Source organism: Anguilla anguilla, chromosome 14, assembly GCF_013347855.1.
Source record: "Anguilla anguilla isolate fAngAng1 chromosome 14, fAngAng1.pri, whole genome shotgun sequence".
Classification (NCBI taxonomy): Eukaryota; Metazoa; Chordata; class Actinopteri; order Anguilliformes; family Anguillidae; genus Anguilla; species Anguilla anguilla.
The window spans coordinates 26,836,445-26,853,180 of NC_049214.1; the positions used below are offsets into that span (position 1 = coordinate 26,836,445).

The following is a 16,736-nucleotide window of genomic DNA, read 5'->3' on the forward strand; positions in this document are numbered from 1 at the left end:
TCAAAACTTGAGATCAATTCAAGAAAGATTTGGCTAATTTATCGTACTTAATCTGTCTGTCATTACCCCCGAGTTATCTAATCAAACATGCTTCTATTTTCACCGATTTGAGCCAGTAGGACATGAAAAAAATGTATGGATTCCATTCCATTTTCTGGAGGCTGACTTAAAAAAAAGAATACCTTTGGTTTTAGACAATGATGAAATTCAGGGCTAAGTTACTGGAACAGGGACATGGGAGGCATTGTGGAACACATAGTATAGTTTGTGTGAAATATATCTCACAAGTTTGCTGAAATGCATTTATTTGTTGCTGCATAACGTCATACAGTTGACTGCTGTGCTCACTGGAGTGCTAAGTATTTTTATTAGTGAATATATCATTATTCTGCTAAAAGAATGTCTAAAATGGTACACCTCTGTGCTAGTGATGTGTAACTCCTCGAAGGGCCCGTTGTGTCCTCTTAATTCTTAAAACCCCGCTGGGACCGCTAGGCGAGCCTACCATGTTGGATAAGGCGAGGTTTAGCAAACGACAAAAACGAGGCACCAAGAGTCTTTCGAACTCTTCATTGTTTTTTGTTGTGCGTTTAACTGTGATGTTTGTCGGTTAACCGTTGGTTTCTCCTCTCAGCTGAACACCACCAAAACCACCCTGCTGATCACAGACGCCCTGGTGGGCCACGCCCACGTCGCCCAGGTCCAGGCCATGGACGAGCTGAAGTACGGCCATTGGAGCGACTGGAGCGCGGAGGCGGAGGCCATGCCTTGGACCGGTGAGCGCCGACGGGGGTCGGGGGGTGGGTGGGGGCTTGTCTTTCGGGTGTCAAAGTTCCTGTTTCCTTTTTGCTGCGTGTTTCTGGATGCATGTGACAGTTAGACAAATACTTGTAGAAAGATCTTGTTTTCTTTATCAGGTACTAAGCACATAAAATGTGTTCTCTGGACCAATATGGCCTCTGTGTACTAAGAACCAAGTTTGTTAATAACAGGATGATTATGCCTTACCTGTACTTAAGCATGCAGTGTCACGATTCGGTTTCTCTGTGAAAGCTGGTTTTCCTGTTGGGTGCTGGATGAAATTTCAGTGTTTAGACATGACTGATTACGCACACTCAGCCAAAAAGATGCTCAACTTGATATCAGCCTGCCCTAACAAACAGATTAAACAAGTCTTTGTCTTTGCAGAGAGTTTCATTAGTGTTTGTCTTTCCGGAGAGTTCCATTAGTGTTTAGAAGGCATAATGAATCTGCTGATTGCCTTTATTTGCTAAACCTGAGGAGGTTTCTAGCTTGCTGAGTGTGCAGTTGGCGAGATAGCACATTGATAGATCTGTGCTTGTGTTAACGGCTGTAAATGGGTAAATAATACCATTGCAAGCAGGCTAACTGGGGGGAAAAATGTGCTGAAATCCTGAGCAACGATACCCGTGTTTCAATACTCAATACTGCGTTGTAGAATTTAAACATTTAATAGGTATAAACTCCAGATTAAGTATCACTGAAACAACCTCCAGCTATAATAATATACTGCTTAATGAAACTAGTAGAATTTAGGAGAAACATAATTTCTCTTTTATCTGTGATACACACACATAATTTTAGAATAATCGTTGTGTAGTGAACACACTATAAAAATGCATGCTGGAACAAGAGAGAAGGAAATACAGTTTTAATCCAGATTTGAACATCATGACTGTAATTAATGATTTAGGTATTTATACTTGACTGGGGGGATAAGCTTTTCAAAATGCACATTAGTTGGCCAGCAGCAGTTGCTGGAGAAAAGGTTGTTCTTCCTTAAGATCTCATATAATTGTACACATGCACAAACTGAACCAAAGTATTGTTTGAGCATTGTTTTTTTCTCTTTTTACAACCCAAAGCCCGATTCTGAACTGTCTTTTTCCTGATTATACAGAACCAGAGAGTTCCACCCTGTCACCAACTATCTGGATTGGGTTATTCACCGATGGAGGAGGAACAGTCATTCCCACTGGTGCTGAAGTGAAGACAGATGAAAGTAAGACAGGTGTACACAATTCCACCACAAGGATTCCGTATCCCTGAAAGCGTCAACTTGGCAGTAGACAAGGGCAATTAATTACGTTTGAACGAGTTTTTTATTTTATTTTTTAATATAGCCTTTTGAGGTGTGTCCAGAAAGACCAGGGTTTTGGTCTAATGTCTAGCAGGTACAAGTCTGGGCTTTCAGCCGCTTCCCTTACAGAAACAAACTGTAACAAATTTACAGTTAAGTGATGGGTGTTCAAATTTACAGATAAGTGCTGTGTGTGCAAATCTACAGATAAGTGATGGGTGTTCAAATCTACGGATAAGTGTTGGGTGTTTAGATAAGTACTGAGTGTTCAAATCTACAGATAAGTGTTGGGTGTTCAGATAAGTGCTGAGTGCTCAATTCTACAGATAAGTGTTGGGTGTTCAGATAAGTGCTGAGTGTTCAAATCTACGGATAAGTGTTGGGTGTTTAGATAAGTACTGAGTGTTCAAATCTACAGATAAGTGTTGGGTGTTCAAATCGACAGAAGTGTTGGGTCTTCATATCTACATATAACGGTTGGGTTTTCAAATCTACAGATAAGTTTTGGGTGTTGGTTTTATATCATATATTGGCACTGGCAAGGAGCCGACTCAGGAACTTTGTTACCAGAGAGTTAAAAGTGAACCACATTTGTTAGTGTGTGCACTCAGGAAGCTAATTTATGCTCGTGTTAGAAGAGAGAGAACAGTGTTTACGAGGATAGGGCCAAGATAACCGAATGAGTGTAATCAATATGAGGACCGGCAATCTGCTTTTAACTCCTTCCTTTAAGTTTGCTTCCTGCACAGTTTGGCTGTCTAGTTGATGGCCTGTCATTTTTAAAAGTAAATTATGTGTTTCAGTGAAATATTCCCATATTTACATTTTGTTTTTTTAAAAGACATTGTTCACCAAAAAAAAAATGCTTGGGATGTCATAATTAAATTGTAACGAGATTTTATTATCTATATATTTCAGTTGTTTTATGTACTTTAGTTGAATGCTGTAAATATCGGCATATGGATAGGCTAGTAAAGCAGATGCAAGTATTTGCCCATGCCCAGAAGTGTTTTACCTGTGAAAGAGGCTCTTTTGATCTTAGCGTGGTTGTCTGTTGTCTGTTGTGGTCTCCCTGACTGACTGATCTTTTGTGTGTGTGTCTCTCTTACACGCAGACGAGGACGAGTACACGAGTCTGGGAGTGCTGATCTCCCTCGGCCTGTTTGCAGGGCTCATCCTGTCCACGCTTTCCGCTTTAGTCGTCTTTCTAGGGTAAGGGTCTCTCTGTTCCGTCGGCTGCTGTTAAACACGTCTTCGCCACACGCGCCTCTAACCGCTCTTCCACTCCCAAAACTCGTGAAGAGAAATCCAAATCGACAAACCTGACCACGAGACAGCGCGGTGCTTTTGTGCCCAGATGCGCATGCTTTAATTCCGTTGCAGTATTATGTAACCGAGTCAGATGCAAATTCTCGCAATTTTGTCATTGATGCATACCTGATAGCACAGTTCTTAATTATTGTGCAGATCTTTGTTTTGTGTACAGTTAGTGTAATCTGAAAACCAGTGCTTTCTGTCTGGAAATGCAGGGTTCGACAAAGGAGACGGGATGAGATGATTAAACAAGAATTGACCTCAATGGTGAAGATGAAGTCCTTGCCAATATAAGGTGAGTGAGACCTGTTTTTCTCCATTACATCAGTGTCATGTAGTTAAGGCACAGAGCTCTATGTATAAGTGTTGTGCATTGAATTTCTAGAGAGATGAATGGATTAAATGATTCTCGTTTGGGAAAGACGGTGGAAAGGCTTCTGATCCGAGCGCATGGTTCTGTTCCAGTTCCGGTCCCAGTGTAGAGTTTCTGTCCTTTACTTCCGTTTAGTTCCCAGGGTACTGGTAGCTTGGCAACAGGTGCATAAAGATCAAAGATCAGCAGAGCGGGGGGGGGGGGGTCAAGATTTTTTTTTCAAAGAGAAGCAAGCTGCGTTGCCGTGCCAACAAAACCTTATTATCACAGTGTTATTGTTATTCAACCTTGTGTGAAATTCAGTGGGTAGGCCACTGTAATTATAATAATTTATTCACTGCCAATTGACTGAAGTTAGTAGCGCATCTGACAAGTACATTTTGTTGTGACAGTGACATACTAGTTACTGACACATGGTCACTCACAAAGATTCAGTTCAGTAATGCTTTGTAGCAGTCCATTATTAAACAACATGCCTCTAGTTTTAAACTAAATATGCTTTTTACTTTTAGGCTGCAGTCTTTTTTAAACGTTGAAAGCACCACTGTCCAAAATAACTTTTATTGCTGATTGTTTGGTTGCTAAAGAGAGAAAACGTCTCTTTCAAATGGTCTGAAATGAAAGGCTGACAGTCAGAATCGCAGCGTTGGCAAAAATGGACAGAAAAAATACACATTCATCTGACCACTGTTCCCTGAAGCCAGACGTTTGTGGCAGTCGTATATCATGAAACTGTTGCCTTTACCAAATAATTTTAACTTGGATGCCATTTTGAAATGAAATACAGTTATTTCCATTCCACAACGTTCAAAGCCCCAGCGCAAAACATAAAACAATCAAAAAATGAAGCTTTGACAACAGGCTGCTAACAGAGCAGGCGAAGCATTGTCCAGGCAGCCACCCAGCTCTTTTTATTCCTAGAAAACTGTTTTGAATAGTGTTTCATATGATCGTTCTTGATGATGTGATGTGTGATGTGTGATGGATTTTAATGAAATCTACATATCCACGTCACAGCTGTCCTAAAAAAGCAAATGTCCCATTGACGTCAAAATGTAAATGTAGCGGTACCCTGGGCCACAAAGAAAATTTCGAAGAATTATTTTATCCCACATGCAACTTCCCTGAGGGATACTTAACCTGTTGATCCCTACCTCCCTTCTGCACTTGGTGTACTTGAAGCTCTGTTATGTTGTGTCTTTTGCATTTCTATTATTTGTGCTGTTTTTGTGTATTTTGCTATTTTTATATTTCGTGGTTGTTTTTAATGCAACCATGGTGAAGCCAAAGGCAAATTTCCACGGATGGAAAATAGTTTTCAAATCAAATCTGATTTTAGATAATCTAATCTAATCTAAATATTGCTATCATTGTCTTTTTATTATAATCCCATATAAAAACAGGAGGAGGTTGCTAGGCCAGAGCCAAATTTAGAATGAGGCCTGCCAATTTCTACCCCCTGCACTAAGAGGCCTAATCCTCTCTACTGATCACTCTGTAATTTAGGTTCCCCTCCCGAATAGCAGCTTGCTGGTTGATAGCAGTGATAAGCACGCTGGGGCTTTTTATTTACTCTCTCCATTAGCCCGTCTGTTCTGGCTGCTTCCTCTACACCCTGCTGCTAATACTCTCACTGCTTCCAACCGCACGGGTTGCCAGTCACTGGATGTTTATGTGTTACCGAGGGGGGGCTTTCTCCAGTCCGCTCATTAAAATGTAATTCCCTCCCCTTCGCGCTGTTGCAAAATGGCTGTTTTCTTTTCTCCCAAGTCTGTGGAATGTTAGGTTTATTTTTTTTTGTTTATTTGAACACTCTCCCAGCCACCAGATATCACTGTTTTCAAGCTGTTTTTGCTGATTTTTGAGTCCCCGCCCCTCTCCCCTTCCTTCTGGTTGAGTAAGTTTTTGCTCTCTTATCAGTTATGACATGCTGCCAGTACTGTGGTGTAGCAGGGCGGTCAGAGCTGTGCGGGACCTCATTGTGCTGGGCTACACCTCCCCCGCCCGCCCCCGCCCGCCCCCCCCCCAGACGGAGGCCTCTGAGGTTCCACACTGTGGTTTTAACCCTTTGGTGGTCCCTCGGCACCCCAGAGCCTCTTCAAGGTGTTTAGGTGCTGCCTGGGTCCGCAGAAACCCACGACACGGGCGTGGCACTTTAATGGCGAGTGGCCTGCCAGGCCGTGCGACCCCGGGCCTTCCTGGAATGACTGCCCTCCCCCCCCCCCCCCCCCCCCCCCCCCCCCCCCCTCCCCCTTCGAGAACAGTTAGCACCTACGGAGGTCACGTGACGGTGGAGCCTCGCCAGGGGCTCTCCAGCTTCCTGGAAACGGCCGCCCTGGTTGCCGGGCGCGCTGCGACGGCTCACGGGCTGACAGTCTAACGGACAGAACACGACGTTCCACTGCACTTGAGCGGCAGGGGGCTGCCGTCGCGGTAACGGGCGGCGCTAATTCCGCACGCCTCCTCGACGTTCCCGGGGGCCGCCTGAGTAAAGAGGTCCTGCCGACCCCCGGCTGACGCAAAACGTTCCCCGCGGCATTGCCGCCAGGTTGTGGCTGTGTTACAGCATCGACGGAACATTGTGGGAACACGTTGTGCAAACTGGGAAGAAGGTCCTGTTTGGGCTGCACCCGTAAGTGGTGTCACATAAACATTTGTGAAGTGGATGCAGCCTCTCTCCGGCTGTGTGTATTTTTCTCCCCGTGGTTGCCAGGTTGTCTGCGTACAACTTCAAGTAGGTGCCAGGCAGCTATTTATACCCGTCACGGGGGGATTTCTGGCTTCAGACCAGCTCGCTCTCCGAGGGCTGTCAGGTAGCTATAACAACCTAGCTCTAGTTCTTTACCCATGGGGTATGTGCACAGCCTCCATGTTCTTCAGTAACACAGAGCTCTAAGAAGGTGGCCATTTTGATCAGACACTTTACTCTCACAGGTGTTTAAGTTCAGAGATGGACACTTAATCCCAGATCCCTCTATTGTCCGCTGGGTTGTTTTTCAGGCCTTTCATGTGTAGACCTTTAGTGTTCAGGGCCTCCCGTGTTTTCAATGCAGGACTGCATCAGCTGTCCCCTTCTAAGCCTTGGGGTCTTGTGTGACTCACAGCAGGTATTCAGATCAGCTCTTAGCGCGTCGCGTAGATCATGTTCCTGGGCCCGCCCCCCGTCAACGCGGTCATCTGGCCCCTTTGGATCTTGGATGGCATTTCGTTGAGTCACGTTTGGGGTGCGTGGGCCTCTGAAAGCCCCCCTCCCCCATCCCCCCGGAGCGGTGGCAGCTTTTCTGTCACCCCGTCGACAAGGTCTCCTGGAACTTTATGTTCTCGGGTCGCCACGGCGACGGCCCGGGGTCGGAGGCCACGGCCATGTTTTTTGTGGATCCCTCTTCGTTTTCTTTGGGTCGCGGTTTTTATTTCCGCGCGTTCCGGCGGCTGAAGAGCGAGCGCTGGGCTCCTTCAGACGGTTTCGGCGGTTTTCCCTCCCCGTTCCTTATGTAGACCACGGACACCATTCAGAACGTGCAGCTCGGCAGGCGATTGGGTGGGAACCGTTCGGACCCAAACCGGGGTTCATTCGATCGACCATTTCATGTCGCGTGCTGCTTAGCTTAACTGGCGCTACTCGTCTGCTGCAGACAGAGAATTTGGGGAGATCGCCAGTTACCAGGGAGTTGCCTATCCCTGCCCAGTAGGAACCAGCCCTAGGACATAAACAAACTCATGGCTGGAGTCTGTGCCAGAGCGAGAAATGTGCAGGCCATGTTTGTGAAGCCTTCCCTCCGTCTGCGAGCCTGTAATCTTGCTCAGCCGGCTGCAGGTTGTAATTAACGATGATTTATACCTCTCTAAGCGACTGTCTTTTCTTCTGCTCTTCCCAGATGGCCCGGATTGGCGCACTCCAATGTAAGCAGCCCCCCCCCCCCCCCCCCCCCATCTCCCTTTGGGTGTCCTGAAAGGGGAGCGCTACCACTGCCAGCAATCGGGGCAGAAATTACCCACAGTCCACCAGGTTCCTGCGCCGCGCGGCTGCTATTCGAGGGTCCACCCCTTCCAGTGGATTTTTTATTTTTTATTTTTTGTGCGAACTGTGAACTTGTACAGCCTCTTTAGCGCAAACAACGGATAAGAAATCGGATCACTTTCGTGGATTCGCTTCACAGACTGACCTGAACCGAGAAAGAAAAAAAAAAAAACAGAACATTGCTCTTGGTTCTTGGTTAGTTTTTGTATTTTTCATTTTTAAAAAAAAAATCTGAATACACATTTATAGAAAATGGTCCGCTCAACATTTCACTGAGTGACTCTTTACAGGACCGCTGTGAAAGGATGACGTTCGTCAATATTTGTCAAAAGAGAGCAGTGTTTTGGGCATTACGGACACACGTTTATTTTTATATTGGAGTTTAGAGAAATGGGAATCGAGCGAAGGCTTGCCGACAGGCTGCTGCTATCTGTCCTGGGGCGAGAAGGAAGCGAGAGGTTACTGTAACGATGGCGGACACGCGAGCAGGAATAAGGCCTCATTTTTACCGTGCCACAGGAGAACCCCCGAGCCCCGCCCGGACGCGTTCTGCGTGAAGTCGGACGGTCCGAAGGTCGGGTTAGGGGGAAATCTCTTTTCTTTACCTCCTCCTAGCGCTCCTCCCGTCCTAACTCGCGGAGGGCTCGGTTTAGACGAACGGAAGGTCGTCGTCGTCGTCTTCACGCCCCAACGGACTTTGGCGGGACAGGTGAGAAAAACGTCACCGCGGGTCCCTGTTAGTTTTAAATTCCGTAAAAAAAACTAGGAACTTACGTCGGGTTCATCGGCTGATTTACGTTCACTCAACGATTCCGACTTTTAACAAAGGGCCTGATGAGAAGAGTGTGATTTTATTTCAAAACCGTCGCTTGGATGGATGACTCACAAGGGTCACATCACATGACCAGAAGATGTCAAAGTAAGTCTTTTCCCAAAGGGCTTGTCACCACATGACCATTGGAATTTCTGCAAGAGGACACAATTCGAATTGAGAAAAGAGAAGGTCCGACAGAGCTGCCATTATCTTAATGTTTGTGTCAATGCGAAAATAATTATTTCACCCAAATATTCAGGGTGCAGTTTGCACCACCTGCTTTCATTTCTCTCTGAATCAGTGTCAGAAATTATTGTCTGCAACCATTTGTTTAAAAGATATGTTGTGAGAATCTATGTATAAGCAGTGAAACCCGACAGCCAACTAGACTGTAATGGCTGCCACAGCGTCTGCTGTTCGCTGTTCCTCTCAGGCTGTTACCCGGTCCGTTAAAATGTCTGCGCAAGTCTCTTAAATTAAGAGGGTGCTTTTCTTAGAACTCCAGAGAGTATAAAATCACGATAGATCATTCAAGTTTGGGCATATTCGCTATTTGAAATAGAATATGCATAGAATACACAGATTTTGACATAATTATTATACGTTCCTCTAAACTGTGAGGTGCTGTAACGTTAAAAGATACTGTAAAAATATTGCATTGTATCCGAACCAATCTACCATGTTTCCCCAGCCAGAGCTCTCCATCCAGACATAGGTATGATAATCACTTTAAACTTTGCTATGTATATTATATTAACCTACAAGTGAAAAGGTATTTTAGTTTGTATGAACATATATATCTGTATATATATATATTTTTATTTTTTTTTCCGTTGGTGTAAAATGACTGATCTCTCGAATGGATGACCCCACATAACCTCTGTGACATGTACACATGCAGTGATGTTAAGCTTACAACAATCTCTGCCCCAGTCATGTAGCATAAGCGCTTTTTTATTTTTTATTTTTTTATTTTTTATTTTTTATTTTTTATTAGAAAAGCGTAAAACAAGCTAAATGAGGCTTTAGGAATTTATATGTGAGTAAATTAGAGAATGGAAGACTGAAATGTTTTCTTGCTGTTGACTTATGGACCATGCAATGTTTCCATTAGTACTTTTTTTTTTCCCAAGATGTCTGTCTTTCGCCCACCTAGAAGATCTTCAGACTAACCGCATGTGACTGACACCCAGAATCCTTGAGTAAACGACTTGTTTAAAACGTCCAGATAGGAACATAATGGATAAACGTGAAACATATTTCTGTAATCGGAACATAAAATCATAAATTGTGCACAAAACCTAATTAGGATGCGTTTCTGATTTAAAGAAAGTACTGAATTGAAACCTCATGTATCAGCAGAGAGATCATTTTAAGACCAACATTTTTTTGGAGAGAGTTGCCCTGGAAATACTGTTCAGGACCGATGCCATGGATAGCCATGAGGAAACTGTGCTCCTGGTTCATGAATGCACAACACATTCACTCGGTTAGAGATTTATTTTTGCCCAGCATGCACAGTTTAATATATGGGCCTGCGGTTTTTCAGGATTGTAAGTTTGTAAGGACCGGTTAAAAGCACTTGGGGACATAATGTAGTTGCTGGTGGATGTGTTCGGGTGTAGTTTTATAACGAGGTCTTGTAAGTACGAGAGAAGAGAAGAACTGAAGAGGGACGAACGTGCTTGCAATCAGTTATTTAGTTTTTTTTATGGTGCACGGGGTGCTTTTGCAGTAAACGCGTTTTTTGCAGCGCTACAAATACTGTACAATCAAACACATTTAGGATGAATGTTAAATGCTTTCTGCTCCTAATAATTTAAGGAGCCCAGTGGTTTCTTTGATGGTGTCATACATACATACCTACATGTTTGATAAAGCTGCAGTTCTGAACATTTGTCCTTAGTTAAAGCATTTGCTTGTAGAGGTATGAACCAGCATTGAAGCTTGCAGCCGGAATCCACAGCATCACCCCAGCATGTCTCACATTGTGTACGCTTGCTGTTGTTTTATTGCCCGTTTTTATTGCCCGGATTACAGTTTGAGATTATAAATCCCATTCACACACTCTAAATGTTGAGAAGTGCTCGGGTTCTTGAGCCTCCAGGATTTTGACATACATTCTGTTTGGATCAGAGTTTGAGATTATAAATCCCGTTCACATAATGTTGGAAAGTTCTCGAGTTCTTGAGTGTCCAGGATTTTGACATAGGTTCTGTTTGAATAGCAGAGTTTGAGATTGTAAATCCCATTTACATTATTTTGGATTGTGCTCGAGTTGGTGAGACTCCTGTTTTCTGACATTCTTTTTACTTCAGAACGGTAAAAGTTGAGTTTATTCACACTGACATTTCTTGTAGTTTTTGCTGCCACTATTTTAGTGTCATTTTTTAAATCTGGTCTTCTCTTTTTGGCGGTTTGGAACGAACTGGTAGAATTCTCTCATCAATTTTCAAGTGCAAGTTTTTGAAACCCAACAAATGCACAGATGTTCCATGAATTTGTATGGACATTTGCATATTCTATCAGATAGTGCTCAATACAATAAAATATATGCATTCTTGTATATACTGTAACAGTGTGAATGCACACATTAGGAAGGCATGAATCTGCAACAGTTTTTTCTCAAGAATTTACTCAAGAATGATATCAAATGTCAGTTTGAGTTCTATATAGGCTGCCAAGCCATTAACGGGTGCATATCAATTACCAGAAAATGTCTTGCTATGTGGACTTGAAATGTAAACATTCAAGTTTACACTATTTGTCTTGGCTGTCTGTATGTTTTTTTAATTATTTTTTATCCAAGGGTAATGTTTTAGAAAAGGAGACTTATTTTGCTTGTATATCATTCAAATTTAGGTTCAAAACATTTTTTTATACAAACGGTAGTGTTTTAAGGCTGACATATATTACATGCGAGTACATTAAAGTACATGTGAATGCTAATAGAACTTGGGTAAGTTGCTCGAAAGGTTTTTTTGTTGTTGTCGGAAAGGACACACGGATAATGTGTGAAGGTTTTAACAGGCTTAAGTTTGAACAGGTTTGAAGATGGTTTTCTGTTGGCAGCTACACCTGCTGTGCTGTAGATTTCAGCAGAGAAAGAACTGCGCTTAATTTGTCGGAACTAGCTATGGGGGAGTTGCGGATAGTTCATAAACCACCTGCCAATAATTGCGGATTGAATTTGATTATCGTTGTTTTAAGGCATAATTTTTTGCTCAACTTTGTGCTTAACTTTCATTTAACTTTCATTCAACTTTCCCATTGAATTAGTGTTGGACTCGGACACGGTAAGCATCATTTACGGCACAAGGCATGCGTCTCAACGACCTGTTATATAATTTCCAGAAATAGACGGCGCTTGCGGTTTAAAAGCTGTCTTGTTGAAGCCGAGCAGGCGTGGTCCTGTCGACGGTGGTGCAGCGGAGAGCGTAGTTTCGTGAGAACGGTCTACGGTGCCGTCCCGTATAGCAGGGAGGACGACCGTGGCGATGACGGCCACGGATTGGTGGGAAAACGCCGGCCTGGTCGGGTCCACATAGCGCAGAGAGGAATTCCAAAACAAACAAGATCTTCTTTCCTTTTCTACCGCTTGTTTCTTTGTGATGTGTCAAGTGCTCTGTAGTAGGTGACTCAACGAAACCACAATGGTTGGATTGCGTACGCTCTCTTGTTTGTACAGGACCAGACTCAGCAAGGCATGGTTGCTGTGGTTATTTTGGGTGGCCATTTCGTTTCTGTTGAACTGATTTCAAAGCCAAAGGCTGCAGGAAAAAAAAAATACATTCAGGTTATCCTTCAGATGCTCCACGTACAGACAGATAATACAAGTGAAATATGCAGGCTAGTTTAATTAAACTTTAAATCAGATTGAGACTTGACCTTTCTTATCGAATGATAGACACTCCAACACAAACACTAAAAGTAAAAAATTAAAGAAAACAAAAGTGTGTTGCTCTGTATGGTTTGTTGAACTGGGTCAAGAGTGGAATTTTTGTCAACAGTGTATATATGAAACATTGTTTTAGACTTATACATAAAATTCATTTCAAAATGAATCGTTTTTGTAGGGCTACTTTAAAATTGTATCCATACTTTAGTATTGATGAGGAAAAGTCCCAAGTTGCCTTGTCTTTTATTGAAAATTGAGGAAATTGTATATTGTTGGTCAGAAGCTACCCAGTTACCACAAAACGCTCTCACAGTGTTGTTGCCATGTACTGTAGTGGCAATGCTACAACATTGACAGAACATTCCAGTAACATTGTGAGAATATTTTGTGTCAGCTAGCTACATGATGGCTGCTCATTGGCTCCATGAATGGTACACGCCCAAGGGTGAGTAGCACTTGGGTGTTTACCTTTGACACAACACTTTTTATTTTTGTAAATGGAGCAGAAAATGAGCCCATTTTAAGTGACAATAAGTATGCTTACTATATGACTATATGTGTACGACTATATAAGGAATAAGCTGTTTTGTAACTATCCGTGTTTGTATTTGTACTTATGTGAAATAAATGCTATTTTATCATGTACTTGTAAGTTGTGTTTTTTACAAGTTGAATTTAATTTCAGCAGTAAACATGAGGATCAACAGTTTTGCCTCACTGAGGTCTTTGTGTGATCAGTTCTGATGACAGTTGTAGTATAGCCAAATTGCTTGGAGTTTGACAAAAATATTAAGTTTTTTCTATATTTTGGTAACTTGTTAAATTCAGTGCAATGCAGTCCAAGAATTAAATATAAGCCTATGGCATATGCCTGTGGTGTTATGATGGTTTCCCTATATTCCTCCTTAATGCAAAATTATATCTGTTATATATATTATATATTTGTTTACACTGTGGATTTTATATTGTAGGGAGAGACAAATTACTGCATGTACAGTTTTTGACCACTTGACACAATGTCAAAGCAGGGCACTACCATAGATGATCTGGAAAGAGATGATTTAGACCAATTAATTTAGAGAGAAGAAAAAAAAAGTGTTTCAAATCTCTAGTCTTCTGAGTAAAATATATTTCTCTAGGCTCCCTAATCCATATGGTAGGTTAGGATTAACCATCCTGTAAAATGGTACCCAGCGAGCAATCAAATATCTCGGAGTAAGGCTGTTTCTAAACCTGAATTCCCTTTTTGGAAATGTACAATGATGTGTTTCGCACAGATATGTTATTCTTCCCAAGCTCTGCCAAGGTCTGCCTCAGAAAAGGATATGACCGGAAAAAAGTGAGCATGAACCCAATTAGCTTAATGAAGCAACGGAAATGTGTTGCTCACAATATTACATTAGATAGATGCATTTATTAGATAACGGTGTGAGACAAACAAATTCCCCTTCCCCCGTTATTGGGTGACAAATATAGATGGATTTCTTTGTTGAATAGATACAGATTGTGTTGACCGCACACAGTAAAATGTTCCGTGTTAAATCAACTCTTACAGAGTACATATGGTTCCCATCGGGCTCATATGTGCTCTGTTAGTTTAATTAGCACTGGGCATTTTACTGTGTACATATCCTTATTATAGAGTGTAAAATGGTAAACCTTAAAGCATTTGGTTAAACTCTGGTTACACTTAAGTTCTGCCAGTTAAACAGTAAGTAAATGGACTGCATTTATATAGCGCTTTTATCCGAAGCGCTTTACAATTGGTGCCTCTCATTCACCCATTCACACACACTCACACACCAATGGTGAAAGGCTGCCATGCAAGGTACCAATCAACTAATTGGGAGCAATTAAGGGTTAGGTTTCTTGCTCAGGGACACTTTGACACGCCCAGAGCGGGGGATCGAACCGGCAACCCTCCGACTGCCAGTCAACCGCTCTTACCTCCTGAGCTATGTCACCCCTAGTAAGTGTGCTATATATACCTATTCCTCAAGGAAAACCGCACAACTTCTGGATTATGTGCAGTGGAAGGATGTATACATGTGATAATGCCTCTATACACTGCTCTTACCTTGTTTTACAAACACACTGAAATCAAAAAGGAATGAAGATGTGTACCTGAAGCATTACAAACAACCATACCTGTGTCTACAATCTGCATTAAAAATGGGTGACAAGATCTGAAGCAGATCTAAAAAGTTTTTGCCGTCTCTACGTATTTAAAAGCAGTGGTTTGCTTCCAACTAGTGTTAATTGGCTTTAAAGATATTTTAAATGAGAAAAAACCTTGCTCAACCTGTAGAACCATGTTAGAAGTGACAACACATCATAATAAAACTAGAATGTTCTGCATACTGCATCATTCCCACTACAGGATTTGGGAGAGGAGAAAGGTATGAGGGATGAAAAGAAACTGTGTGGGAGGATATAAATTTTCATTACACCAGGTAGGCTGAGAATTTAATTTCCACCTTAATATTATCAACATGTACGTTTGAGGAAATTGCCTGGCCACTTCATGAAAAATAAAGGATGTTGTTTGCATCTGAAGAAATTTGATTAACAGAGCCCTTAAAAAAATGGGCTTAATAGCAGAGCTTTGTCTGAGCTGACGTGAGAAGTTCTGATGGGGGATCGAAGTAGGCAACTTCACTGGGCGCCTCTTTCTAACGAGAACTCCGGTGACCTATGTACAAGCAGCTGGATTTCTGTTCTGTCATTGTATTAATAAGGACACACTGCCCTCTAATGGATAATTTAAGCACCTCACTGAAAAAGTTCCCATAAAGCCTAGCAAACGGTTGTGCTCTGTGCTGTACGGTTGTGCAGACAGCAAGTCTTCCACTTTGTAGAAGACGTGAAAACGGATCCACAGAGAAGGGGTCACAGAACAGAAGATGGTGTGGCACAGAATCGAACACCTGGCCACATGGTTTGGACCTGTAAGTGGGTCAGTAATCCTACGCACTGCGGAACATGACCTCCCAAGCATCTTGTTCCCCCCCCCCCCCCCCAATTTGGAAAATTGCAGAAACAGCCCCAAAAATGCATGTGGCCATCCACCTCTTCTATTTACCCTGCAGCCCACCAGTTATGTTGAATGAATGGGTAATTCCAGGTCAATTTAACGCACTTTTGGATCACAGATTTTAATTAAATTTGGCACGCTTGTTTGGTCTTATAAGAAACCCTAGGAGCCGGAATTACATTTGTCTCCCATCATTATTACGAGATATTATGAGATATCGGATAATTAAGTTGTGGCAAATTAGCTGATAATGACTTTGGCTTATCCATATACATATTGACTTAGCCATATCTACAGTACATTAATATTGGTAATAGAGAAATGTTTTTAATGTTATTTTTAAGGTCATTTATCAATTATTGTAATCTTGAAAGTTTATCTACGAAAGAAACATATTTCAATATGGATCAAATTTTCACCACAGTTAGGTTATGATGTCATCAAGTCCTCCAGAAAATTTGGTCTTTGGGCTTTTGAGTTGTTGCCTAAATATCATTACTTATCTGTAGTGATCACATTACTAAGTCCTAACAGTGTTATTGAATATAATCAGTGCTAACAGACATAATCAGACACATGCAAAATTTCAATGCACTACCTTCTTGATAGGCCCTTCTTGATATGAGCTCACTTCAGGAGTCACTTGACTTTGCAAGCATCAGAGGTTATATTGTGGTAGCATATGATAATAATTGGTGGCTGTAATAATTGGTATTGAAGAGACAGTGCCCAGCACTGGAGAATTACCTATTACCTCAGACTATACCTAGACTAACCACCACCACGCTGTATATTTCACTCTTTAAAAAAAAAATAATAATAAAAAATTAAAAAAACCCCCCTTTCATGTCACTTGTTACATGTTGCCCCATCCCAGCACTTTTTCGTAATTTGTATTTGTCCTAATACTGTAGCTTATTCTTCTGCCTAGTTTGTTTTGTAGAGGTTAGGTCAGTATAGTGTTCACTGTGTGAACTGTGTTCTTGGCTAGAACTAGCTGTACAAAATAAGTATTGTACCTTACTGAACCTATGTTTAGCAGTTGTCTATGGCCATGAAATGCACTTTTTGTACGTCGCTTTGGATAAAAGCGTCTGCCAAATGAATCTAATGTAATGTAATGTGAATTGAGATCGGACATCTGCATTGTGATGGACCATCTCCATTGTACCTGTTCCCATAGT

The 16,736-nt window shown here is 42.1% G+C and overlaps 1 protein-coding gene across 2 annotated transcripts in view; it reads left to right on the forward strand.

Annotated features, from left to right (window-relative positions):
* Positions 1-13,163, forward strand: part of il11ra (interleukin 11 receptor, alpha) — a 41,674-nt gene extending 28,511 nt beyond the window's left edge. For both annotated transcript variants that reach the window (XM_035390556.1, XM_035390554.1), the window contains exons 8-12: positions 635-776; positions 1,922-2,023; positions 3,217-3,313; positions 3,631-3,710; positions 7,664-13,163. In XM_035390556.1, coding sequence (XP_035246447.1) covers positions 635-776; positions 1,922-2,023; positions 3,217-3,313; positions 3,631-3,709 — 420 coding nt within the window. In that variant the 3' untranslated portion in view covers position 3,710; positions 7,664-13,163. The remainder of the gene's footprint in view (positions 1-634; positions 777-1,921; positions 2,024-3,216; positions 3,314-3,630; positions 3,711-7,663) is intronic.
* The last annotated feature ends 3,573 nt before the right edge of the window (positions 13,164-16,736 follow it).